Source organism: Delphinus delphis, chromosome 7 (genome assembly GCF_949987515.2).
Source record: "Delphinus delphis chromosome 7, mDelDel1.2, whole genome shotgun sequence".
In the NCBI taxonomy this organism is placed as follows: Eukaryota; Metazoa; Chordata; class Mammalia; order Artiodactyla; family Delphinidae; genus Delphinus; species Delphinus delphis.
Genome location: NC_082689.1, coordinates 19,039,145 through 19,066,530, shown reverse-complemented (window position 1 = coordinate 19,066,530; position 27,386 = coordinate 19,039,145). Strand labels below are relative to the sequence as shown.

The window sequence follows — 27,386 nt, the reverse complement described above, 5'->3', positions numbered from 1 at the left end:
GCATGTGCAAACACTGGCATAATTTTGTCGTAGCCTACCATACTACTGCTTTGCATCTTGCCTTTTTAATTTTATATCTTGGAAATTGTTGTATATCAGTACACATAGAGCTGTATCATTGTCTTTTTAAAGCTGCAAATGATTCCAATGCATGAATTTACTATAATTTATCTCATTAATCCCCTACTGATGGGTTCAGGTTGTTTCCAATATTTTCTTTATCTGTACAAACAATGCTGTAATAAATATCTTTGTATATTTGTGATTTTACGAATGTGCAAGTATATTCACAGAAAAGAAAATCCCTACAAGTAGAACTGCTGGCTCAAAAGTAAGTGCACTTTAAATTTTGAAAACTCTGCAGCAATTTGTACTTCCTTAAACCATGACTGAGAGTTTGTTTCCCTATACCCTCAAATACATAGTGGTATCAAACTTTTAATCTTTTTCAATCTTATAGGTGAAAAATGGTTTCTGATGTAGTTCTGATTTGTCTTTCATTGCAAGTAAAGTTGAACATTTTTGCATGGGCTAAAGAGCCATTTATAGTTCCTCTTCCATGAATTATCATTCATTATGGTTTTTTAAAAAAATTTATTTATTTTTGGCTGCTCTGGGTCTTCGCTTCTGCGCACGGGCCCCCTCTAGCTGCAGCGAGTGGGGGCCACTCCTTGACGCGGTGTGCGGGCTTCTCACTGCAGCGGCCTCTCCTGTGCAGCACTGGCCCTAGGACTTCAGCAGTTGTGGCTCGTGGGCTCTATAGTGCAGGCTCAGCAGTTGTGGTGCACAGGCCTAGCTGCTCCGCTGCATGTGAGATCTTTCCAGACCAGGGATCGAACCCGTGTCCCCTGCATTGGCAGGTGGATTCCCAACCACTGTGCCACCAGGGAAGTCCCACCATTCATTATGTTTAAATTTTTTATTTCATTTCATTTATTTTAAAACTTTCATTCAAGTTATAAAAATAATTTTTGCTATTTAAAGATTCTCTTGTAAGGTAAGAAAAAAAATCCAGCTACACGGTATTTATGAGAGATACTTCTAAATCAAAATAATCTAGAATGACTGAAAAATAAGAGGGATGAATAAAAGATATATCAAACAAATTCATAGGAATAACAATTGTAGGAATAACAATATTAAAGTCAAACAAACTAAATCCAAAGCAATTTAATATTTTAATATTTCAAATTTATAAAAGGTGCTATATAAGAATATATAATAGTCAAGAATATATAGTATATAATAGTCATGAACCTTTATGAACCTAACAGCAGATCTTCAAAATATAAAACCAAAGCTGTTGAAAAGACACAAAATAATTGACAAATCCACAAATCCATAATATTTGGGGAATACTTGAACATGCGTCTCTCAGATATTAACAAATCAAGTAGACAAAAATAAGTAAGGCTACAGAGGGTTTAAATAACAAAATTAATAAGTTAATAAAATACATATTTTTCAAAAATACACATGGAATAGTCACAAAAATAAACAAGTACTAGACCATCAAAAATGTTTTAGTAATTCTAAAAAGCAGATCATTAATACTCTGACCACAATGTAATAGCATTATAAATTAATAACAAAAGAATGGTCCCTTTCAAAACAAAAAACAAAACTACAACTATTTGAAAGTAAATAAAAACACTTTCCTGCATGACTTAGATTAAAAAGAAAATCAAAATGGAAATTACAAACTATTGGGAAATGAGTGACAGTGAAAGAAATTGCGTATTTAATCTTATTGGTTATGGCCAATATATTTAATCTTATTGGATATGGCCAAAATAGTATGACGTGAAAATGTGCAGCATTAAGTCCATTCATTAGGAAATAAAATTTCACTAAGCAGTCATTAAAAAAAAAAAGTTAAAAATATAATATATCAAGAAAATGAACCCAGAGGGGGGGAAAAAGAACTAATAAAGGTAAAAGCATAAATTAGATTTCCACTTCTCTTAATACCTGACTCAGTCCTCTCTCAAAGGATAATTTGAAAAGCTGAAGAAAATATGACCAGCATTTACTTGAAGGAATCAGCATCAGAGAACAAACAAGGTAATAAAGATCTATCAGACAAGAACCGAGAGAAGACAGAACTCCAGAGGTAAGTTAGGCATTAGGTACCACTTTCCTATTAGTAGCATTTCCCATTTTCAGAAGAGGAAGCTGAGAAGTTGAGTGGTTTAGCCTCACAGGGCTGTGTGAAGAATAGCTGGAGTCCGTAATCTCTTATACCCAAACTTTGGGTTGGGACCCAAAAAGATTAAGGACTGGAAATAGACTAGCCTTCTAAAGAACTGCAGTTCAGCTTCAAAGCATCTCATTCCCTGAAACTGAATTATGGTGATTTTGGATTGTGGGTGCCTTTAGGCAACTGTCAGAAATAAAAGTAAATCTTCCACGGGGAAAATAAACTCATTCTAAACTTCAAATTAGTTCCACTAGAAACTTAGTGAATACATTTTCTGGTACACAATCAAAAGAAACAAGGCCCAGGAAGAAACATGGCAATATGTACAAAACCACCAGAAATAATGGACAATAGAAATCGTCCCACATAGATTCCATGTATTGGAGTTATTGGTCATAATCCTTAAAACAACTATGCTTACAAAAGTAAAGGGTATAATAAAAAATAACATTGGGCTTCCCTGGTGGAGCAGTGGTTAAGAATCCGGCTGCCAATGCAGGGGACACAGGTTCAAGCCCTGGTCCGGGAAGATCCCACATGCCAGTGGAGCAACTAAGCCCGTGTGCCACAACTACTGAGCCTGAAGCTCTAGAGCCCGTGAACCACAACTACTGAGCCCATGTGCTGCAACTACTGAAGCCCATGTGCCTAGAGCCCATGCTCCACAACAAGAGGAGCCACTGCGATGAGAAGCCCGTGTACCGCAACGAAGAGTAGCCTCCACTCGCCGCAACTAGAGAAAGCCTGTGCACAGCAACGAAGACCCAACGCAGACAAAAAATAAATAAATTTATTTAAAAAAAAATAACATTAAGAATTTTGGCATAAAACTAGAAATATTTTAAAAAGGACAGATTTGAAAAAAACTAAAGTTGAAAAACTGAGAAATACAATAATAGAAATTTAAAATTCAATGGATAGATTTAACATCAGACACAGCTGAATAGAGAATGAGTTAGAAGAGACAAAATGATAGAACAATACAGAAGAGAGGGTAAGAGACAGGGAGGATACAGTCAGAAAGTCTAACATATATATATATAATTTGAAGTCCTAGGAGAGAAGAAAAATAAATGGGGTAAAAGGAATGTTTGAATATCTGAAAACTTCCAAAACTGATGAAAGATATTCAGTCACAGAGTCAAGAAACTCTCTGACCCCTAAGGGGATAAATGAAAAGAAATCCACACCTAGCTACATCAGCTGTCAGTCTAATTGTTGCCCCTTGAACTTAATATGCCTTTTCTGCCTCTGGCTGCCTGTAAATAACCAATTCTTCAAATGGTCTTAGAAAAAGCTTTATCATTCTGCTGGTTCTACCTCTAATGGGTTGAATAAGCTTTGAGCTCGTGTATGAGTTATGTTTTTAACTTTTTGAAACTTGTACTTTGAATATACATATATGAAACAAAGAATTCATGAAATAATACTTTTCCTTCTTGCAATATTTTCTGTACTATTTTGTTCTATTCCATCTTATTAAAAGATAATTTTGGTCACATTCACTAAATCTGGTCGCAACCTGCAGTTTGAGAAATCCTGCCTCAGCAGACCAGGGAGTATGTGGGTGGTGGGGAGGGAGAGGGGTAGAACTGCATTTTTTGAAAACCCTAATATTTAAATTTGTTTGGCTTCCTCCCTCCAGGAATCAGATGACCCTGGAGACAGGGTCGGGTTTTTTGCTCTTTGCTTTTCTGCACAGGGGGATTTTTTGCTCTTTCCTCGCTCAGCCCTCAGACTCCGGGATCAACACTGGAGGCTATCAGGAAAAGCCAGCGGCCGGTTTAATCTCAGCAGTCGGTTCCTGGTCCCTCCGGGAAGTGAGATCAGCTGAGACGCTGGCGCTCTGGGATGGCGAACCGGCCTCCCCATCTTGGAAGGCTCCCGGGCTGCCGAGAACTTTGCCGCACTCCTGCCGGGAATTGGGACCAAGCGAGCTTCAAGTTCTCCTCGAGAGTTCGCGGAAGTGCGAGGTGGGGGAGTCGCGGAAGAGGCGGCCATCGTCAGCGCTCTGTGGGTCTCCCGTAAGTCCCCCGTGCATCTTCTGCCTTGGCGTTGTCCGGCCCCTCCCCGAGCCAGGAGGCTTACAGTTGGAAAGGGTGACTTCTGCGAGTCCCTTAGGTCCTATTTGGAGGGACTGAAGACCGCAAGGAAAAGTGAGCAGTAAGAGGCCTGGTCAACCTTCGTCCGGCCCGCCCTGCCCTACCGGTACCCTTGAACCCGCCCCTGCTGTTTTGTCTCTGGACAAGTTGCTGGCGCTCTGTATTCGCTATCCAAAGGCGTGGCGGCGCGAGCCATGAATCGTATGGGTACGCTGGGCTGCGCAAGGTTGCGGTGGGCGCTGCTGGGGACGCGGGTGGCTCTCCCTGGCCTCGGCTCCCACGGGGCCAGAGCCAAGGCCGCGATCCCCAGCGCCCTGCCTGCGGCCCAGGCAGCCGAGGCTCCCGGAACCGGGCCTGGCGATCGGAGGCTGCGGAGCCTAGAGGAGCTTTCAGGGCCAGGGCGGCTGCGTCTCTTATTCCAGCTGTTGGTGCAAGGCTACGTTCTGCACTTGCACCAGCTCCAGGTAACCGAGCTTGGGCCTCGCGACCAGGGGATGTGGTGCGCACCCGGACAGAGAAGTTGGGGATGGGGAGACGTTGGACAAAAAGTGAAGGACACGTTTAGCTCGGGACCGAGTGGGGCTGTGGTCATACCTTGGGAATCTGTAGGGGCTATGAACTGAAATGAACAGGTCAAGGGGTGGTATGAAGCAGGAGGGCACTGGACTAGAGGTGATTTGGGAGGCGAGGTTTAAAGTGGACAGAGGTTGAGATTCAGTCTCATCTCCTTGACTTCTCTTTTCACACTGGGTACTCCACCCATTCTAGACTTCTTCCAATTCCTTAAGTCTAGAAAGTCCTTCCCCCGCCTTAGGGTCTAGGAGGTTCCCTCTGCCTGAACTGTTGTCTTCACCCTTCTACTTAAACACTTGTTTTTGTCTCTGTGATTTCCCTGGGCTGGGTTAGACACCTGTTAAAGTGCTCCGGTAAAGCACCATCTTCTTTCTCTGTCACTTCCTCTGTGTTATATGTTTTTTTAAATTTATTAATTTTTAATTTATTTATTTTTGGCTGCTCTGGGTCTTCGTTGTTGTACGCAGGCTTTCTCTGGTTGCGGCGAGTGGGGGCTACTCTTCTTTGCGGTGCGCGGGCTTCTCATTGCGGTGGCTTCTCTTGTTGCGGAGCACGGGCTCTAGGCGCGCAGGCTTCAGTAGTTGTGGCTCGTGGGCTTTAGAGCGCAGGCTCAGCAGTTGTGACGCACGGGCTTAGTTGCTCCGTGGCACGTGGGACTCTTCCCGAACCAGGGCTCGAACCCCTGTCCCCTGCATTGGCAGGCAGATTCTCAACCACTGTGCCACCAGGGAAGCTCCTGTGTTATATGTTTATAAGTAATATAAACATTTCTTTAATATTGCCCTCTTGCAAGAATGTAAGCCCTGTGAGAGCAGGGGTCCTCCTGTTTGGCCTGTATCTCCAAGCCTGGCACTTGTAGATGCTCAAATATTTGTTGAATCAAAGAAAAGTCCACATATATATATATATATATATTTTTTTTTCCGGTACGCGGGCCTCTCACTGTTGGGGCCCCTCCCGTTGCAGAGCACAGGTTCCAGACGTGCAGGCTCAGCAGCCATGGCTCACAGGCCCAGCCGCTCCGTGGCATGTGGGATCTTCCTGGACCAGGGCACGAACCCGTGTCCCCTGCATCAGCAGGCGGACTCTCAACCACTGCGCCACCAGGGAAGCCCGAAAAGTCCATATTTTAATTGTATCCTCAGGCCACATCATTTAAAAATGAAGTGATTGATTATATGATCTAATACAACTATCAAATGCTTTCTTAATAAAATTAATATTTCAAACATTAAAAAAAATAAAGTGGACAGAGGTTGGGAGAGTAGGGAGCTGTCTTGGTAATAGAATAGCACATGCAAGTGTATAAGCTGCCAGATGTTATAGAACCACTATTTATCTCTGGTGATATTTATGGTGATATCGGCTACCACAGACTTCTTCCAGAGGAAATGGCTTCTGGAGGATTACAGAGGTTTGGCGATTTGCAGGGTAAATTTCCCCTTAATGGAGAAAAAGATGTCATTGCTCAGAGAGTGAAAGCAAAATCATAGACATTAAGGAAAAGGTACATTTTTGTTATTAAGAAATCAAAGTCCAGTAAGAAGGTTTTATCCAGTGGAACACTGATATGAGGCAGGGATGGATGGATCGCCCACTGTCAATGGACAGAGACTGGAAAATCCAATGTTGGTTAAGCTGGAGAGGTTTTAGGAAGTGAACCGAAGAGATTCATGTGGAATTTGTCTTTCTGATGACTATTAACAAATATTAACGCACCCACTCTGCCCTAGGCATTTTTCCAAGAGCTGAGCTTCAGTGAGATGTGGCCAATACCCACGTGGGGGTTAAATGCTTCTTTGGGGAAGAGGGGTAACAAGAGAGTAAACAAATCAGCAAACAGCTAATTTCAGAAAGAAAGCTGAGTGCCCTGGGAGGAGAAGCCAGTCCAGGGCTGGGGAAGGAGTGGGACCTTTGATTCGAGCATGCCATCCAGGCACATGTGTGGTTGTCAGTGATTGACTGGAGTAGACAGGCCTTGGGCTGGGCTGATGAACAGACTGGTCACCAGGTGGCTGTGCCGGGCAGTAGTAAAAAATGAGGAGGAGCTGTGGGGACTTGGGATACAACAGGCCTTCGAGGAGGATACTGAAGGCCAGACTAAGGGCCCTGGTTCTTCTGAGGAGCCATGGTGAGCTATTGAGCAGGCATGGGGTGAAGATGGCCTCCAGGGGACACTGTCCAGGCTATGGTGTGTACAGTAGGATGGATTGGACAGGAGAGGCAGAGAGGGCCTCGGGTGACAAAGGATATGGCATTATCTGAGCCACCCCCCAGGGAAAGTTGGACTGGGAGTTAATGATGAGGGAGAAAATGACTGTGAGGGTTTGAAGGTCCAGACTGAACACAGTTTCTCTGCACCTGCCTGGGCTGCTGCCATCTCCCCTAGGGTCTTCTCCGTTGGGTTCATGTTTCTGAGGCATGGTAGGCAGGTCACAAGGCACTCGGAGATGGTTAAAAATAAATTATTCCCTGTGTGCTCAGCTCCAAGAAACCAAGTAAGCCAAGAAACCAGTGTCCTGAAAGCTTCCCCTGCTTGATTTAACCTCTAGAAACGTGAGCAGCCCTGTGAATGCCCCAAGGGTGGGGACTAAGGATTTCTCACCATTTTTCAGGGAAAGTTTATTGGGAAGTTTTGCTCAGGACTATCTCTGTAGTGGTAACTACCAAGAAATTCTCAACTGCCCTAGGAAGTGGAGGAGGAAGCAGGAGAAAGCCAGGAGTGTGTGGCCATTTATTTATTTTTCATTTTTAAAAAAATATTTATTTATTTGGCTGTGCTGGGTCTTAGCTGCAGCACACAGGATCACGGGATCTTCGTGGGGATCTTCATTGCGGCGTCCAGGATCTTTTTAGTTGCGGCATGTGGGCTCTTTTAGTTGTGGCGTGTGAGATCTAGTTCCCTGACTAGGGATGGAACCCGGGCCCCCTGCATTGGGAGCACGGAGTCCTAACCATTGGACTACGAGGGAAGTCCCTGTCTGACCTTTTATTTTATTTTTTAAAATTAATTTATTTTTGGCTGCATTGGGTCTTCGTTGCTGCGCTCTGACTTTCTCTAGTTGTGGCGAACGGGGGCTACTCTTCGTTGCGGTGTGCGGGCTTCTCATTGTGGTGTCTTCTCTTGTTGTGGAGCACGGGCTCTAGGCCTGTGGGCTTCAGTAGTTGTAGCATGTGGGCTCAGTAGTTGTGGCACATGGGCTTAGTTGCTGTGCGGCATGTGGGATCTTCCCGAACCAGGGCTCGAACCCGTGTCTCCTGCCCTGGCAGGCGGATTTTTAACCACTTCGCCTCCAGGGAAGTCCCCCTGTGTGGACTTTTAAAGGAGAGGCCAGACTAGAATTTTGCAGAGCCTCCTGGCTCCAGCCTTTGTATCCCAAAGATCTGGAATCACATGAACCTGGGCTGCTCCATGGGAAATATATTAGCCCTTCCCACTACATGTGGGTGGTGTGAGTTAGTAAACAGCGGAGTGCTGCACATCTATAAAAGCCAGTTAATACCCCTATTGAGAAAGAGGATGCTTCCAGTGACCCACTTTGTATCAGTTCAAATCCATTTGGTTGCCACTCTCACCAGCTCAAACTATAAAGCAGCTTTATTGGTTCCTATAATGGAAAAGTCTAATAGTTGTGTGCCCTTCAGGTATAGTTTGCTCTAGTGATTCACGAGACCATCAAAGCCACAGTTCTGTTCTGCAGTTCTCTTGGCTCTGCTGTCTCACAGAATTTAGTTGACTGGCTTGGGTTAATTGCCCATTCCTGAATCCATCATAGTGGCCATAGGTGTACTCTAGCTTAGACTCATGCAGGCTTACTCCTAAAGCTGGGGTTGGGGGCCCTGCCACCTAAACAGGTGCCTGCTGCACAAGGAAGAGGACAGGAAATGACATAAGGGCAGCTGACCATAATGTCTCCTGCACCCTCAGTTGTCCAAAATGGCGTATCACACATAAAATTAATAAAATCAGCTTAGGGAAGCATTGTAGGACTTTAAGGGGTTGGAGTGGGAATTGGGACATGTGAAAGCCTTGCTAGTCCATAAATGCCAGTTCCTTTCTCTTTTCTAACTAAAATAATGACAAGAGTGCTGAAAAAGTGAAATGTGAACATATGTTAAATTTATATGTAAATTTATGTAACAAATTGATATCTTTCAAAGATGTTGACCCTGAGAATGATGAGATCAGCTGTCTATTCTGTAGCTCTCATTGTGGACTACCTGGGTTGGTGACCCCTCCTGTGTCTCCCTAATGCTTCCTGTACATATTTGTCATTTCATATATCATGTTTCTTTTTTTTATATATAGTTACAATTTTTTTTTCTTGTGATGAGAACTTTTAAGATTTACTCTTTTAGTAACTTCCAAATATACAATACAGTGTTGTTATAGTCACCATGCTGTGCATCACATCTCAGGATGTAATCTTGTAACGCCCACTTATTTATTTTATAACTGGAAGTTTGTACTTTTTGACCACCTTCATGCATTTTGCCCTCCTTCCAAGCCCACCTCTGGCAACCACCAATTGGTTCTCCATATGTATGAGTTTTGTTTTGGTTTGTTTAATTTTTAGATTCCACATACACATGAGATCATTCAGTATTTGTTTTTCTCTGTCTGACTTATTTCACTTAGCATAATTCCCTCAGGGTCCATCCATGTTGTTGTAAATGGCAGGATTTCCTTCTTTTTTGTAGCTGAATAATATTTCTGGGTGTGTGCGCGCGCGCGTCGCATTTTCTTTATACATTCATCCATTGATGGACGCTTAGGTTGCTTCCATGCTTCCATGTCTTGGCTATTGTAAATTCTGCTGCAGTGAGCATGGGGGTCCATTTATCTTTTTGAGTTTAGTGTTTTCATTTTCTTTGGATAAATACTCAGAAGTGGGACTGTAGTGCTATTTTTAATTGTTTAAGAAACCGCCATACTGTTTTCCATAGTAGCTGCACCAATTTACACTCCCACCAACATTGCACGAGGGTTCCCTTTTCTCTACATCCTTGCCAACTCTTATTTTTTTGTCTTTTAGCCATTCTAACGGTGCAAGGTGATATCTCATTGCAGTTTTGATTTGCATTTCCCTGGTGACTAGTGATGTTGAATACCTTTTCATTTACCTGTTGGCCATCTGTATGTTGTCTCTGGAAAAATGTCACATCAGATCCTCTGCCTGTATTTTAATTGGATTTTGTTTGTTTTGCTACTGAGTTATATGAGTTCTTCATATATTTTGGATATTAACCCTTATCAGATATATGACTTACAAATATTTACTCCCATTTGGTAGGTTGTCTTTTCATTTTGTTGATGGCCTCCTTTGCTGTGCAGAAGCTATTTAGTTTAATGTAGTCCTGCTTGTTTATTTTTGCTTTTGTTACCTTTGCTTTTGGTGTCAAATTCAAAAAATCATCATCAAGACTGCTGTCAAGGAGCTTACCACCTATGTTTTCTTCTTGGGTTTTTATGGTTTCAGGTCTTAAGTTCAAGTCTAATCCATTTTGAGTTAATTTTTGTGTATGGTGTAAGATAGTAATCCAATTTCATTCTTTTGCATGTGGCTATCCAGTTTTCCCAACACCATTTATTGAAGAGGCTGTCCTTTCTCCATTATATATTCTTTGCTCCCTTGTCATAAATTAATTTACCATGTATGTGTGGGTTTATTTCTGAGCTTTCTATTCTGTTCCACTGATCTATATGTGTGTGTTTATGCCAATAACATACTGTTTAGATTACTATAGCTTTGTAATATAGATTGAAATCAGGAAACATGATGCCTCCAGCTTTGTTCTCCTTTCTCAAGATTGCTTTGGCTATTCAGAGTCATTTGCAGTTCCATACAAATTTTAAGATTGTTTATTTATTTCTGTGAAAAATGCCATTGGAATTTTAGTAGGAATTGCATTGAATCTGTAGATTGCTTTGGGTAGTATGGACATTTTAACAATAGTAATTCTTCCCATCCATGAGCATGGAGTATCTTCCCATTTATTTGTGTCTTTAATTTCTTTCTTCAATGTCATGGTTTTCAGTGTACAGATCTTTTACCTCTTTGGTTAAATTTATTCCTGGGCATTTTATTCTTTTTGATACAGTCATAAATGGGAGTGTTTTCTTAATTTCTCTTTCTGATAGTTTGTTATTAGTGAATAGAAATAAACTGATTTTTTGATTTTGTATCCTGCAAGTTTACTGAATTCATTTATTAGTTCTAACAGTTGTTTTGGTGGAGTCTTTAGGGTTTTTGATATATAGTCTCATGTCATCTGCAGGTAGTGATAGTTTTACCTCTTCTTTTCTGATTTGGATGCTTTTTTTTTTTCCTGGCCTAATTGCTCTGTCTGGGACTTCCGATACTATGTTGAATAAAAGTGGCAAGAGTGGCCATCCTTGTCTTTTTCCTGATCTTACAGGAAAAGCCTTCAGCTTTTCAGCATTGACTATGATGTTAACTATGGGCTTGTCATATATGACCTTTATTATGTTAAGGTTCATTCTCTCTATAACCAGTTTTTTTAAATTAATTTAATTTATGGCTGCATTGGGTCTTTGTTGCTGCACGCAGGCTTTCTCTAGTTGCAGTGAGCAGGGGCTACTCTTTGTTGCAGTGTGCAGGCTTCTCATTGTGGCGGCTTCTCTTGTTGCGGAGCATGGGCTCTAGGTTCGTGGGCTTCAGTAGTTGTGGCTCGTGGGCTCTAGAGCGCAGGCTCAGTAGTTGTGGCACATGGGCTTAGTTGCTCTGCGGCATGTGGGACCTTCCTGGACCAGGGCTCGAACCCATGACCCCTGCATTAGCAGGTGAATTCTTAACCACTGCACCACTAGGGAAGCCCCTATACCCAGTTTTATGAGAGTTTTTATCATAAATCGATGTGGAATTTTGTCAAATGCTTCTTCTGCATCTATTGAGATGATCTTATGATTTTTATCCTTCATTTTGTTATATGTTGTATTACATTGATTGATTTGCAGTTGTTGAACCATCCTTTCATCCCTGGAATGAATCCCTCTTGATCATGATGAATGTTTTTTTTTGTTTGTTTGTTGTTTTTTATGTATTGTTGAATTTGGTTTGCTAATATTTTATTGAAGAGTTTTTTCATTTATGTTCATCAGGGATATTGGCCTGTATTTTCTTTTCTTGTACTTGTCCTTGTCTGGTTTTAGTATTAGGGAAATTCCAGCCTCATAAAATGGGTTTGGAATTGTCCCCTCCCCTTCTTTTTTTTTTTTTTTTTTTTTTTTGGAAGAGTTTGAGAAAGTTTAGTATTAATTCTTCTTTAAAATATTTGGTAGAATTCACCAGTGAAGCCGTCTGGTCTTTGACTTTTGTTTGTTAGGAGGTTTTGGTGACTGATTCAGTCTTTATACTAATAATTGATCTGCTCAGATTTTCTGTTTCTTCATGCTTCAGTCTTGGTACAATGTATGTTTCTAGGAATTTATCCATTTCTTCTAGGTTGTTCAATTTGTTGGCATATAATTGTTCACAATAGTCTCTTGTGATCCTTTGTGTGTCTGTGGTATCAGTTGTAACGTCTCTTCTTTCATTTCCGATTTTATTTATCTGAGTCCTCTTTTTTTCTTGGTGAGTCTAGCTAAAGGTTTGTTTATTTTGTTTAGCTTTTTAAAAAGCCATCTCTTAGTTTCAGTGATCTTTTCTATTGTCTTTTTAGTCTCTGATTTATTTCTGCTCAGATCTTTGTTATTTCCTTCCTTCTACTAACTTTTTTAAATTAATTTTTATTGGAGTATAGTTGTTTTACAATGCTGTGTTAGTTTCTGCTGTACAGCAAAGTGAATCAGCTATACATATACATATATCCCCTCTTTTTTGGATTTCCTTCCCATTTAGGTCACCACAGAGCACTGAGTAGAGTTCCTTGTGCTAAACAGTATGTTCTCACTAGTTATCTATTTTATACATAGTATCACTAGTGTATATTTGTCAATCCCAATCTCCCAATTCATCCCCCAGCCCTTTCCCCCTTGGTATCCATACTTTTGTTCTCTACCTCTGTGTCTGTCTTTCTGCTTTGCAAATAAAATTATCTATACTATTTTTCTAGAGTTCACATATATGCATTAATATACGATATTTGTTTTTCTCTTTCTGACTTACTTCACTCTGTATGACAGACTCTAGGTCCATCCACGTCTCTGCAAATGACCCAATTTCATTCCTTTTTGTGGCTGAGTAATATTCCATTGTATATATGTACCATATCTTCTTTATCCATTCCTCTGTTGATGGGCATTTAGGTTGCTTCCATGTCCTGGCTATTGTAAATAGTGCTGCAATGAACATTGGGGTGCGTGTGTCAATTTGAATTATGGTTTTCTCTGGATATATGCCCAGTAGTAGGATTGCTGGATCATATGGTAGTTCTATTTTTAGTTTTTTAAGGAAGCTCCATACTGTTCTCCATAGTGGCTGTATGAATTTACATTACCACCAACAGTGTAAGAGGGTTCCCTTTTCTTCATACCCTCTCCAGCATTTGTTGTTTGTAGATTTTTTGATGATGGCCATTCTGACCAGTGTGAGGCGATACCTCATTGTAGTTTTGATTTGCATTTCTCTAATAATTAGTGATGTTGAGCATCTTTTCATGCTTTTGTTGCCCACCTGTATGTCTTCTTTGGAGAAACATCTGTTTAGGTCTTCCAGACATTTTTTTTTTTTTTTTTTTTTTTTTTTTGCAGTACGCGGGCCTCTCACTGTTGTGGCCTCTCCCGTTGCGGAGCACAGACTCCGGACACGCAGGCTCAGCGGCCATGGCTCACGGGCCCAGCTGCTCCGCGGCATGTGGGATCTTCCCGGACCGGGGCACGAACCCACGTCCCCTGCATCGACAGGCGGACTCCCAACCACTGCGCCACCAGGGAAGCCCCCAGCCATTTTTTGATTGGGGTGTTTGTTTTTTTGATATTGAGCTGCATGAGCTGCTTGTTTATTTTGGAGATGAATCCTTTGTCAGTTGCTTCATTTGCAAATATTTTCTCCCATTCTGAGGGTTGTCTTTTTGTCTTGTTTATGGTTCCTTCTACTAACTTTGAGGTTAATTTGTCCTTTTTCTAGTTCCTTGAGGTATAAAGTTAGGTTATTTGAGATCTTTCTCTCTCTCTCTTTCTTTCTTATTTTTTTTAATCTTTCTTATTTCTTAATGTAGGCATTTATTGCTGTGAACTTCCTTCTTGGAACTACTTTTGCTGCTTCCCATAAGTTTTGGCTTTTGCCATTCTTTGCATCCTTTCCCTGAAGCCTCCATTCCCACCCTCCACTGGACATCAGCATCAAAGGCCAGATGATCCGTGACCTTCTGAACCTGGCGGGCTTTGTTCTGCCCAGCACAGAGGATATCGCTTCCAGCTCCAGCAGCTCCAGCAGCTCCACCGCCAGGTCGGCCTCCTTGCTTGTCTGCAGCTCGGCTGGCAGCATGAGCAGCCCCATAGGGACTCTGGGAAGGGGTGGTGTCTGGGTGTTCACTCCTGCTTGATCTCTCTTACTGCTCGGTCTGCCCCTGCAATCTACTCACACACCACTGCCATGTCAGTGCCCCTAAAAGCCTGTTTGCTTAATTGCTCCCCTGCCCAGGAATCCCTACAGGTCCTGGGGAATCAGCTTTAAATTCCTCCAGCAGATGTTCGAGGCCCCAGCCTCCTTTCCCAGGCACCCCTCACTTTAAGTTTTGCTATGTTGTGTTTTACATTTTCATTCATCTTTAGTATTTTTTTAAATTTCTCTTTTGACCTAGTGGTTGTTCATTTCCAAGATGGCTTCTTCAATTGCATGTTGGATGCCTGGGCTGGTTTGGCCAGAATGGCTATTTCTTTCACCACATGGCTAACCTGGGCTTCCTCACAGCATGAGGGATCTTATACCTCATCACATGTTGTTTAATCTCCACATATCTGTGAATTTTCCAGATTTCTTCTTGCAGTTTATTTCTCTTTTTTAAAATTAATTAATGAATTAATTAAATTATTTCTGGCTGCATTGGGTCTCTGTTGCTGTGCATGGGCTTTCTCTGGTTGCAGCAAGCAGGGGCTACTGTTCATTGCAGTGCGCGGGCTTCTCATTACGGTGGCTTCTCTTGTTGTAGAACATGGGCTCTAGGCGCACGGGCTTCAGTAGTTGTGGCATGCGGGCTCAGTAGTTGTGACTCGTGGGCTCTAGAGCGCAGGCTCAGTAGCTGTGGTGCACGGGCTTAGTTGCTCCACGGCATGTGGGATCTTCCCGGACCAGGGCTCAAACCTGTGTCCCCTGCATTGGCAGGTGGATTCTTAACCACTGCGCCACCAGGGAAGTCCTTGCAGTTGATTTCTAGTTTCCTACAATTGTGTGGGAAAAGATGCCTGATTGGATTTCAGTCTTCTTAAATTTATTAAGTTTTATTTTGTGGCCTAACATTTGATGTATCCTGGAGAATGTTCCATGTGTGCTTGAAAAGAATGTATTCTGTTGCTTTTGGGTACAATATTCTGTATATGTCTGTTAAGTTCATCTGGTTTAATGTGTCATTTAAGGCCAATGTTTCTGTATTGATTTTCTGTGTGGATGATGAAGTGGGGTATTAAAGTCTCCTACTATTATTATATTGTTATCTATTTCTCCCTTTAAGTCTGTCACATATTTAAGGGCACATGTTTCTTACCATTACCTGTTAATATAACTTAGAGATTGGGCTGTGAACCTCTGAGGGCCTATGCCTTTTCCAGCTCTATGTCCCCCAGCACCAGGCACAGTTTTGGGTACAGGGGAGATTCTTGATAATGTTTGATGAATGAATACATTTCATGTACCAGTCAAAGGGCTATGAGTGGTACTGAGCAGTAGCTGCATCTAGTGGTAAACTTCTTTGTGAGATTCTTCTCAGCTCCCTGATCTGAGTTGTTTGACATAAGATAGAGTGAAAAAGAGACAGTGAGGGAGGTGGGCAAATTGATCAAGCTGGCCCATCAGGTCTTAGCTTTCTAGGTTCAGAAACTAAATTCTGTCAGTTCATTCAGCATGGGTAGACTATTGGGGACTGACCCATATTGGCCAAACACACGGAAACAAATTGTGGATTGGAGTATTTATTTACAAAATTAGCCCTCCCAGGGATCTTATACCCCATCACATAGAAGCCCCCTATTCTAGTTATTCCTACCTAACAAACTATCCCAAAACATAATGGCTTAAAACAACATTTTGTTATACTCATGATTTTGTGAGTCAGGAATTTGTGCAGTGCACATCAAAAATGGCTTATCTCTGCTTCACAGTGGAGTGGGGCTGTAGTTTGAATGGCTGAAGATGGCTGAGATGGCTCAAGTGGGGCCATATGTTTAGGCCTCAGGTCTGGTTTTTGGCTGGCTTCCTTAGCTTTTCTCCATGTCACACCTGCTGGGGTTGGAATTTCCAAGATGGCTTCTTCAATTGCATGTTGGATGCCTGGGCTGGTTTGGCCAGAATGGCTATTTCTTTCACCACATGGCTAACCTGGGCTTCCTCACAGCATGGGAGTCTCTGCATAGTCAGACTTCTTACAGGGTCCTGGTTTCCCCCAGAGTGAATATTCCAAGAGACAGAAAGTGGAAGTTGCCAGTTTCTTAAAGCCTGGTTCTGGAAACTGGCATAGCATCATTCCTGCTGTATTCTACACATCAAAACAGTTACAGAGCCCACCCAGATTCTAGAGAAGAAGATGTAGACCTGACCTATTAATGGGAGAGATGTCAAAAAATATGTGGCCTTCTTTAATACACCTAACTTCTTCCTAGAATCCACATACCTAGGGAGAGAAATTAGTAACTACATTAGTGGACCGCTTGGTGTGCAGGGACCCCAGAACTAAAGCAGTAGAATTGTATGGAAAAAAATTTCATCTAGGCCTTGGAGAAAGAAACCTGGTTGAATGTGCTTCTCTGGTGCCTGTCCATTACATTAAGTATCTCTCTCTCTTCAGAGATAAATGCTGCCTATTTTTGCTCTTTGGCTCCTTCTTCTGGGTTTTGTAATGGCCACTCCCATCCTGTTAACACATTCTTTCTTCAGTTTGGCTAATACCATTGATCAGATGGATTTTCTTTCCCAGTACTCATGTTACCGTCAAGCCTTCCAGAGATTATCCTCCAGTTACCTTGACTTGCTTGAGTGTTTTTCAGTCTCATCTGGCAGATGTTTACAGACTGTCCTTGAGACTCTGGTGGAATCTAATGTAGCGCTTTAAAGCCTCAGGGATGGGAAATCTGAAACTAGGTATTAAGGTATAAAGTGTAAGTCATACCAACTTAGCAAATGCACTGCCAGAATTTTTATCTTACAGATAAAATTTGTGGTCCAAGAAATATTACACACTTTTCAAGATAGCAATATTTCTGATTGGGAAACGTTAGAATGACTTACATATCCCAGTAGGGAACTAATTAAATAAATTACAGTACATTCATACAATGGAATTTTATACAACCATTAAAAATAAAAGAGGCAGGGCTTCCCTGGTGGCACAGTGGTTGGGAGTCCGCCTGCCGATGCAGGGGACACGGGTTCGTGCCCCGGTCCGGGAGGATCCCACATGCTGTGGAGCAGCTGGGCCCGTGGGCCATGGCTGCTGAACCTGTGCTTCCGGAGCCTGTGCTCCACAGCGGGAGAGGCCACAGCAGTGAGAGGCCTGCATACCACAAAAAAAAAAATAATAATAATAAATAAATAAAAGGGGCAGACCTATGTGTATTAATATGAATTGCTTGGTAAGAGATGGGAGGAAAGTAAGGTGCAAAACTATATAATATGCCATCATTTGTGGATAAAAAGTATGAGGGGTATATTCATATATATATATTTGTATGTGCATAAAATATCCCTGGGAGGACACACAAGAAATTGGTAATGATGATTGCCTCTCTGTAGGGATCTTGGAGTCTGGAGATGAGAGTTAGGAGGAAGACTTACTTTTTTTTTTTTTTTAATACATTTATTTATTTATTTATTTATGGCTGCTTTGGGTCTTCATTGCAGCATGCAGGCTTTCTGTAGTTGAGGTGAGCGGGGTCTACTCTTCGTTGCGGTGCACAGGCTTCTCATTGCGGTGGCTTCTCTTGTTGCAGAGCACGGGCTCTAGCCACGTGGGCTTCGGCAGTTGTGGCTCGCAGGCTCTAGAGCGCAGGCTCAGTGGCTGTGGCACATGGGCTTAGTTGCTCTGCGGCATGTGGGATCTTCCTGGACCAGAGCTCAAACCCGTGTCCCCTTCATTGGCAGGTGGATTCTTAACCACTGCGCCACCAGGGAAGTCCCAAGACTTACTTTATATTGCAAGACTGCTATGGACCTCCACCAGAGTTTCCTCTGGCTTCATCCTGCCCAGGCATAGTTCACCATCTTTTGGGTCTTTCTGTACCCTTTGCATTTTAACAGTGTACATATATATTGCATTTTACAATTTTAAAAACAACAACAAAAGAATGGAGAGCAAGAGATAAGGCATGGCTGACCTAGTGCTTCCTGGTCCAGCATAATATTTTGAGATCTTCTGATGGCCTTTCCTCTTGTACCCCTGTTTGGCTCTGGATCCTTACTTTTGATGTCCACTTCTGCATCTGCATCCTCTTTTTAGCTCTGCATCCATTGCTGGTCATCTCCTCCTTGTTCTTGAATACTCTCATTGTTCCAGTCCAGACCATCCCAGCTTGCAGGCAAAGGTGCACAGCTTACTGAGGTTTGCCTCTGGGTGTGTGAGGGGTGCAGGTTGGGGGTGCCGCTTCTGTTTTCCTAACAGCCTCTCTGAGGGCGTCCCAGGCAAGGCCTTTTCTTGGATTACCCTTAGATCTGCCTCTACCCTCAGCCCATTGTTTCTCTCTGGTAAAAAATCAGAGGAAAATTCCTACTGTCCACCTATCTGGTACATATCTTTGTAACTTTATGACAGTGCTTCTGTCTTGCATAAAAGCAGACATTTTTATAAATGTTGAAGTAATGGCTGCACACATGCACAAAACAATTTTTTTGCAGCTTTGTTTATAAAACCAAAAATTCAGAAACATGTTAAATGCCCATCAGCAGGATAAATAGATTGTGACATATTCATACAATGGAACACTATGCAGTAGTCATAATGAACGCACAAACTTTTTATATCTCAGTATAGAACTTGGGAGGGGGAGGGATAAATTAGAAGTTTGGGATTAACAGATGTACACTACTATATATAAAATGGGTAAACAGCAAGGACCTTCTGTGTAGCACAGGGAACTATATTCAGTATCTTGTGATAACCTATATGAGAAAAGAATCTGGGTTATTATATATAACTGAATCACTTTGCTGTACACCAGAAACTAACAGAACAGTGTAAATCAACTATACTTCAATAAAAAAATTAGAACTCAGAACCAAAGTTGAGTATAGAATTATATGTACTGTAGAGTACTATTTCCATAAATTAACAACCACATGAAAATAATATGGGCTATCACTGTGATGCAGTAAAATTATATAAATATTGACAGAAAGAGCACATTTCAAATTCAAGATAGTGGTTGCTCTGGGGAGGGAGGGCAAAGGGAAAGATAAGAAGAGGACTTTGAAATGTTTTCTTTTCTTTCTTTTTTTTTTTTGTTGACGTATTTTTTTTTAACATCTTTATTGGAGTATAATTGATTTACAATGATGTAGTTTCTGCATTATAACAAAGTGAATCAGCTATACATATACATATATCCCCATATCCCCTCCCTCTTGCGTCTCCCTCCCACCCTCCTTATCCCACCCCTCTAGGTGGTCACAAAGCACTGAGCTGATCCCCCTGTGCTATGCGGCTGCTTCCCACTAGCTATCTATTTTATGAAATGTTTTCATTTTTTAAAAAGATTTGAAGCAAATATGACAAATATTAACAGTTCTTAATTCTGGAGGGAGGGTACATAAGTGTACACATTCTGGAGGGAGGGTACGCATAAGTGTACATGAGTGTTTATAATGTTATTTTCTTAAATTATCCACATTAAAATCTTCATAATAAAAATACAAGTAATTCTGCTCATCATGAGTTCAAATGGTGCCTCTGGCTTGGTCTGATCTTAGAGAAAAGCATTCAAGACAAGGTTCAGAGCAAGCAGAACTTGGGAATGCTGTTAGTTATTTAGCACCCTCTGTCACTTGGAAATATGAATTCCACTTGTTGAGGGGGTTGGGGCTAAACTCCTCTTGACACTTGGACAGCACTGAGTCATGGCTGTGCCAGCTGGATTCCTCGTCACCTTTGACCCTGAATGATGCCTTCTTTCTGGCATTCGTCAGTGTAGGCAAAAGAGAGGCCTGTGCTTGAAGTTATATCTCTCCTTCTGTTTATCTACCTGATGGCTGCCAGCTTTTTGTGCCAGGTTTGTTGACACTGGCAAAACAGTACTTGGTATTTGTGAGTTCACTTTTGTCCTCAGGACTATTTACTTGCTGTTTTAGTGTTGTTTTTCTGTGCTGAGAGCCTTCTTAAGGAACCCATTATCAGTAAACCAAACAGCCCTCTAAGTAGGAGAATAAAACATCGCAATGCAGTATCAATTTTTTTGAGGGGAGATTTTAGATGATTATATGTGTTTTTTTCTTGTAACAACTTTATTGAGATATAATCACATACCATACAACTCACCGATTGAACAATTAAGTGGCTTTTAGTATATTCACAGAGTTGTGCAACCATCACCACATCAATTTTAGAATATTTTAATCACCCCAGAAAGAAACCTCATACTCTTTGGCAGGAACTCCCCGCTCCCCATTCCCTCATCAATCCCTGGCAACCACTAATCTACTTTCTGTCCCTATGGATTTGCCTGTTATGGACATTTCATATAAATGGACTCATTCAATATGTAATCTATTGTGAAAGGCTTCTTTTATTAGCATGATGCTTTCAAGGTTCATCCATGTTGTACATATGTCAGTACTTTATTCCTTTTTAATGGATGAATAATATTGCATCATAAGGATATACCCCACTTTGTTCATCCATCCATCTGCTGATGATATTTGCATTGTTTCCACTTTTTGGCTCAGTGTTATATTTTGAGTTCTTAAGGTCCACACAACTGTCAAAGATAAGCACAGTTGGGCATTAGTTAAAGTGGTGAAAACAGATTCAGGAACTACTGACAGTAGGGGAAAGAGATTATTGCCTTTCCAATTTGTGCAGAGGTGACTGGCGTTTTAAAGGGAGAGTGAGGGAGTGGGGTGTGGGATGGCAGGGGCCTGAAAAGAGTCAGGGAAGTGAAAAATGACAAAAAGCAGGAATTGGGGTGGGGGTTGGTCCATGTGAAACTCACTTGGGTTTGCTAACTGGTGCTTATCTTATTGATAAGCATCCTTCCATGGAGACTGGGAGACAGGGGCTCTATCTTCAGACGATGGCTGGAACAAACAGGACATTCCTTGGCAGCCTTGAGTTTTCTCAAGTAGGCACTTTAAGGAGGGTTTCATCCTAGGGATGAAGGTCACTCTAGTGTTGTGACTTTGAGCTGTTAGAAACTATGTTAGTGTGTTCAAGTCTTTAAAGGCCAATGTTGGTGCAACAAAAAGAATAAAATACCTAGGAATAAACCTACCTAAGGAGACAAAAGACCTGTATGCAGAAAACTGTAAGACACTGATGAAAGAAATTAAAGATGATACAAACAGATGGAGAGATATACCATGTTCTTGGATTGGAAGAATCAACATTGTGAAAATGACTCTACTACCCAAAGCAATCTACAGATTCAATGCAATCCCTATCAAACTATCAATGGCATTTTTCACAGAACTAGAACAAAAAATCTCACAATTTGTATGGAAACACAAAAGACCCCAAATAGCCAAAGCAATCTTGAGAAGGAAAAACGGAGCTGGAGGAATCAGGCTCCTGGACTTCAGACTATACTACAAAGCTATACTACAAAGCTAATCTAGACAGTATGGTACTGGCACAAAAACAGAAATACAGATCAATGGAACAAGATAGAAAGCCCAGAGATAAACCCATGCACATATGGTCACCTTATTTTTGATAAAGGAGGCAAGGATATACAATGGAGAAAAGACAGTCTCTTCAATAAATGGTGCTGGGAAAACTGGACAGCTACATGTAAAAGAATGAAATTAGATTACTCCCTAACACCATACACAAAAATAAACTCAAAATGGATTAGAGACCTAAATGTAAGGCCAGACACTATAAAACTCTTAGAGGAAAACGTAGGCAGAACACTCTATGACATAAATCACAGCAAGATCCTTTTTGACCCACCTCCTAGAGAAATGGAAATAAAAATAAAAATAAACAAATGGGACCTAATGAAACTTAAAAACTTTTGCACGGCAAAGGAAGCCATAAACAAGACGAAAAGACAACCCTCAGAATGGGAGAAAATATTTGCAAATGAAGCAACTGACAAAGTATTAATCCCCCAAATTTACAAGCTCAATATCCAAACAACAAACAACCCAATCCAAAAATGGGCAGAAAACCTAAATAGACATCTCTCCAAAGAAGATATACAGATTGCCAACAAATACATGAAAGGATGCTCAACATCACTAATCATTAGAGAAATGCAAATCAAAACTACAATGAGGTATCACTTCGCACCAGTCAGAGTGACCATCATCAAAAAATCTACAAACCATAAATGCTGGAGAGGGTGTGGAGAAAAGGGAACCCTCTTGCACTGTTGGTGGGAATGTAAATTGATACAGCCACTATGGAGAACAGTATGGAGCTTCCTTAAAAAACTAAAAATAGAACTACCATATGATCCAGCAATCCCACTACTGGGCATATACCCTGAGAAAACCATAATTCAAGAAGAGTCATGTACCACAATGTTCATTGCAGCTCTATTTACAATAACCAGGACATGGAAGCAACCTAAGTGTCCATCGACAGATGAATGGATAAAGAAGATGTGGCACACATATACAATGGAATATTACTCAGCCATAAAAAGAAACAAAATTGAGTTATTTGTAGTGAGGTGGATGGGCCTAGAGTCTGTCATACAGAGTGAAGTGAGTCAGAAAGAGAAAAACAAATACCATATGCTAACACATATATATGGAATCTAAAAAAAAAAAAAACATGGTTCTGAAGAACCTCGAGGCAGGACAGGAATAAAGACGCAGACGTAGAGAATGGACTTGAAGACACTGGGAGGGGGAAGGGTAAGCTGGGACGAAGTGATAGAGTGGCATGGACATATATACACTACCAAATGTAAAATAGATAGCTAGTGGGAAACAACCGCATAGCACGGGGAGATCAGCTCGGTGCTTTGTGACCACCTAGAGGGATGGGATAGGGAGGGTGGGAGGGAGATGCAAGAGGGAGGAGATATGGGGATATATGTATATGTATAGCTGATTCACTTTGTTATAAAGCAGAAACTAACACACCATTGTAAAGCAACTATACTCCAATAAAGATGTTAAAAAAAAAAACATGTTCTGAAACTAAGTACAAACTATAAAAAAACAAACAACAACAAAAAAACGGCCAATGTTGGGGCTTCGTTGAGAAGAGGGCTGAGGAGCCTGACTAGAATTTGGTAAAGGAGAAAAAGCTTTATCATAACCTACAGCTGTGTTTCCTAAATTTGTTTAGGTCCCCCACCCTTTGAAAACCTGAAAGCCATGGCGCTTCTCTGCAGCAGAAATTTGTGTATATGCACAGCATATTGCATAGGATTTCAGCTCTCCATCCCCTCCACCCCCCCGCCTGTCTGCACACCCAGGTTACCACCTCTTGCCCTGGAAGTGGATTAGTGTGTTCTAGGCGCTATACCTAGAATTTGGGTAATGGTTGCCAGGAGCTGCTTTGTGTTATCTACCTTAACATATAGGCTAGCCACAGAGCACTTCTGGAATCAATTAGTAGTATAATTCCCTTGTTTAACTGATGAGAAGATGTCGAGCTCACACATACAAGACAAGGCAAGGCTAAGGCCTGACTGATTCAATCAGTAAAGCCATAACAGCCACTTTTAGATTTAGACATTTTATTGCTCACATAGTGAAAGGATGAGAGAGGCAAAGGCGCCAGCTCCCTGTGATGCTGTGCCACACCCTCGAAGGACAGCCCCGAAACTCTTTCAATCAGTTGACTGTGCTGCGAGTTGCAGGGTACCCTGTTGCTGAGGAGACCCTTCTAGACTAGCTAAGGAGTTTTATATTCTGCAGCTCTTTTCTGTGTGGGCTTTCTGCCCACCCCTCTGCAAAACCCGGGCAGTGATAAGAAACTGTCTCCTGACAGCCTCCCAGATGAGCTAGGGAGGTGAGTGGGAGGTGGCCTCAGAGCAGCCCCTTCTAGGTTGCAGTGAGGAGGTTTTATATTCTGCAGCTCTTTTATAAGGAGGGCGGACAGAACGGCCACATGGGTCAGAACCCAGAGGCGAGGGGAAACTGTCTCAGGACACAGGGACTTATGCCTATCAGGGGACATAGGAAACATAGGGAGGGAGGGAGCCCCGTGGCAGCTCTGTGTAGACCTCCATTCCTGTGCCGAGAGGATCGAAGGGCATTCAGCCCTGAAGACTCAGGGAAGGCTGGTGTGGACGAAAAATGTCTCCTGCCGTATCAGTTGACACAGGATGTTGTGGTCATCAAGCCATCGGCCAATGGGGCTGCCCCCAACGGCCCACTGTGAGGGAATTCAGGATGGAAAAGAACAGGATACTGGCCCTAGATAGCTAAGGTGCATATCAGAGGAATGATTTCACTGAGCCCAGACTCTTGCATACATAGGAAAGCACTAAATTCATTAACTTGAGATGTCCAGTTCTCTTTAATAACAGTAAGCTTTTGATGTTTCGACTACCTGGTTTTTGTTGCAGACTGCTACGTATCCTGGCTCCTCCCTCACCTCTTTGGAGCTGTCCCTCAGAGGTAGCTGAGAGGCTGCCTTCTGGGCTTAAGTCCTCAGAAAGTTTGCCGAATAAAGCATAATTCTCAGCTTTTAGGTTGTGCATTTTTTTTCAGTTGATGTTGGGTTCAAGCCTTTGTGTCTGTGGATACATGTAAGGTCGGGAGCATGGCACCACCAAGCTATTACCCAACAAAGCGACAGAGCCTGTTGTGCTGGGTCTGGAACTGGGACAAAATCTCCTGCCAGGCAGTCCCTGAGCTCTCAACTGAAACCGCCAGATGTGGATTACTGACTTGAGATAAAAACCCATGACAACGAGACAGGCACTTTTTTTCCTATAAAAATGACTCTTGTTCTAAAAAAAAAAAATCACATAAATACAAGTTGCGTGCTAATTATTTGTGATCACATAACACATTTACGAGAACGTCATTTCAACTTAGTTGAAATAATTTGCAGAAGTAATACATGTTTACTGGAAAGAAATCAGAAAGACACAAAAAGAAGAAAATCCAAATCTTCCACAATCCCAACACTCTGTACATGTTACAGTGCCTCGCACACATAGCTGTTAATAAACATTTGTGAAATGAATACATAAATACACACATGCTCTTGGGGGTAAGTAAGCATTATCCCCGCTTGCTTGTCCTTGGTGAATAGGCTACTTTACTTCCCCCATGTGTCATCCACATATATATTTTTTAAATGAAAGCATATCATATACTCTCTTTTACAACCTGCCTTTTACTAAAAGGTAAATATGAACATCTTTCTACATCAATAGTCACTTCGTTAACAATTTTTAATGTCTGAATAGTGTTCCACTGTATGGCTACGCTAGAATATACTGAAGCTTATTGTTATATATTTAGATTTTTGTATGTATAAAGATTTGATAAATACATCTATCACTAAATATCATGCGCATCCTGAATTAGTTCCTTAAAATAAATCTCTTAAAATGGAATTGTTGCGGTAAATGATTTCGCTCCGGCCTTTGATATGTATCGGCTGCCAAACTGTCCTCCAGAAAAGTTACAAGGGCAACAGTTTTGTGCAATGGAGGGCGTTCCCATTTCTAAAGAGAGAGACTCCGCCAGTGTGTTTTTCCCAGAGCAAATGAACAAATGAGTAAACACCCCTTAAAGCTTGATCTCTAATCCTGGATTAGGAGCTGACAAGGCAAAGGAAAGGTTGGTCTGGTCCTCTTCTTGATCTACGAGAGAGGAAGCATGGAACCACAGAAGAACCAGCTCAGGGGAACCTCCCTCACTCCCCTTCTCTTCTCTCTTTTCTGAGGGGGCCCATCTTTTGTCCACAGCAGGCTTCTTGTTGAGGCTCTGGAGGCTTTAAATATCACAAACTTCTTCTAGGCCTTTTTTTAGGGGAAATTCAGAAACTATAATACAATGAACCATTTTATTTAATTAATTTATTTATTTGGCCACACTTCGTGGCATGCGGGATCTTAGTTCCCTGACCAGGGATTGAACCTGTGCCCCCTACAGTGGAAGCACGGAGGCCTAACCACTGGACCACCAGGGAATTTCCTCAGTGAAGCATTTTAAAGTGCACAATTCAGCAGCATTTAGTGTATTCTTAATGTTATAAAACTACTACTTCTCTCTAGTTTCAAAACTTTTTCAATACCCCAGAAAAACACCCTGTCATTAGTTACTCCTCATTCCCCTCTCCTGTCACCCCTTGGTAATCATTAATCTGCTTTCCATCTTTATGGATCTGCCTATTCAATATATCATATAAATGGAATCATACAATATATGACCTTTTGTGTCTGGCTTCTTTCACTTACTGTATGTTTTCAAGGTTCATCCAAGTTTTAGTGTGTATCATACTTTGTTCTTTTTATGGCTGAATACTATTCCATTGTATGCATATACCACAATTTGCTTATCCATTCATCAGTTGATGCCATTTGGGTTCTTCCTGCCTTTTGACAACTGTGAGTAATGCTGCTCTAAACATTCCTGTACAAGTCTCCGTGTGGCATATGTTTTCATTTCTTTTGGGTATATACCTAGGAGTGGAATTGCTGGATCATATGGTAATTCTGTGTTTAACTTTTTGGGAACTTGACAAATGGTTTTCCACAGCAGCTGCAACATTTCTGCTTTCCCATCAGCAATGCACAAGGGTTTCAATTTCTTCACACAGGTTGTTTCTCGCCAACAAGTTGTTATTTTCAGTTTTTTTGATTTAAGTCATCCTAGTGGGTGTGAAATGCTATCTTATTGTACTTTTGATTTTCATTCCTTAGTGACCAATGATGCTGAGCATCTTTTCACGCCCATACTGGCTATTTATATATCTTCTTTGGAGAAATGTCAAGTCATTTAATCATTTGAAAATTGGATTGTCTTCTTGTTGTTGAGTTTTTAAAGAGTTCTTTATATACTCTGGATATTAAACCCTCATCAGATGTATGATTTGCTAATATTTTCTCTCATTCTGTAGATTGTCTATTCACATTCTTTTTTTTTAAACATCTTTATTGGAGTATAATTGCTTTACAATGGTGTGTTAGTTTCTGCTTTATAACAAAGTGAATCAGTTATACATATACCTATATTCCCATATCTCCTCCCTCTTGCGTCTCCCTCCCT

General features: G+C 41.5%; 1 protein-coding gene across 1 annotated transcript in view; it reads left to right on the top strand.

Annotated features, from left to right (window-relative positions):
• Positions 1 to 4,274: 4,274 nt before the first annotated feature.
• The window catches only part of CYP27A1 (cytochrome P450 family 27 subfamily A member 1), a 42,822-nt gene continuing 19,710 nt past the window's right edge, over positions 4,275 to 27,386 (top strand). Inside the window, exon 1 of the mRNA XM_060016094.1 lies at positions 4,275 to 4,766. Coding sequence (XP_059872077.1) covers positions 4,497 to 4,766 — 270 coding nt within the window. The 5' untranslated portion in view covers positions 4,275 to 4,496. The remainder of the gene's footprint in view (positions 4,767 to 27,386) is intronic.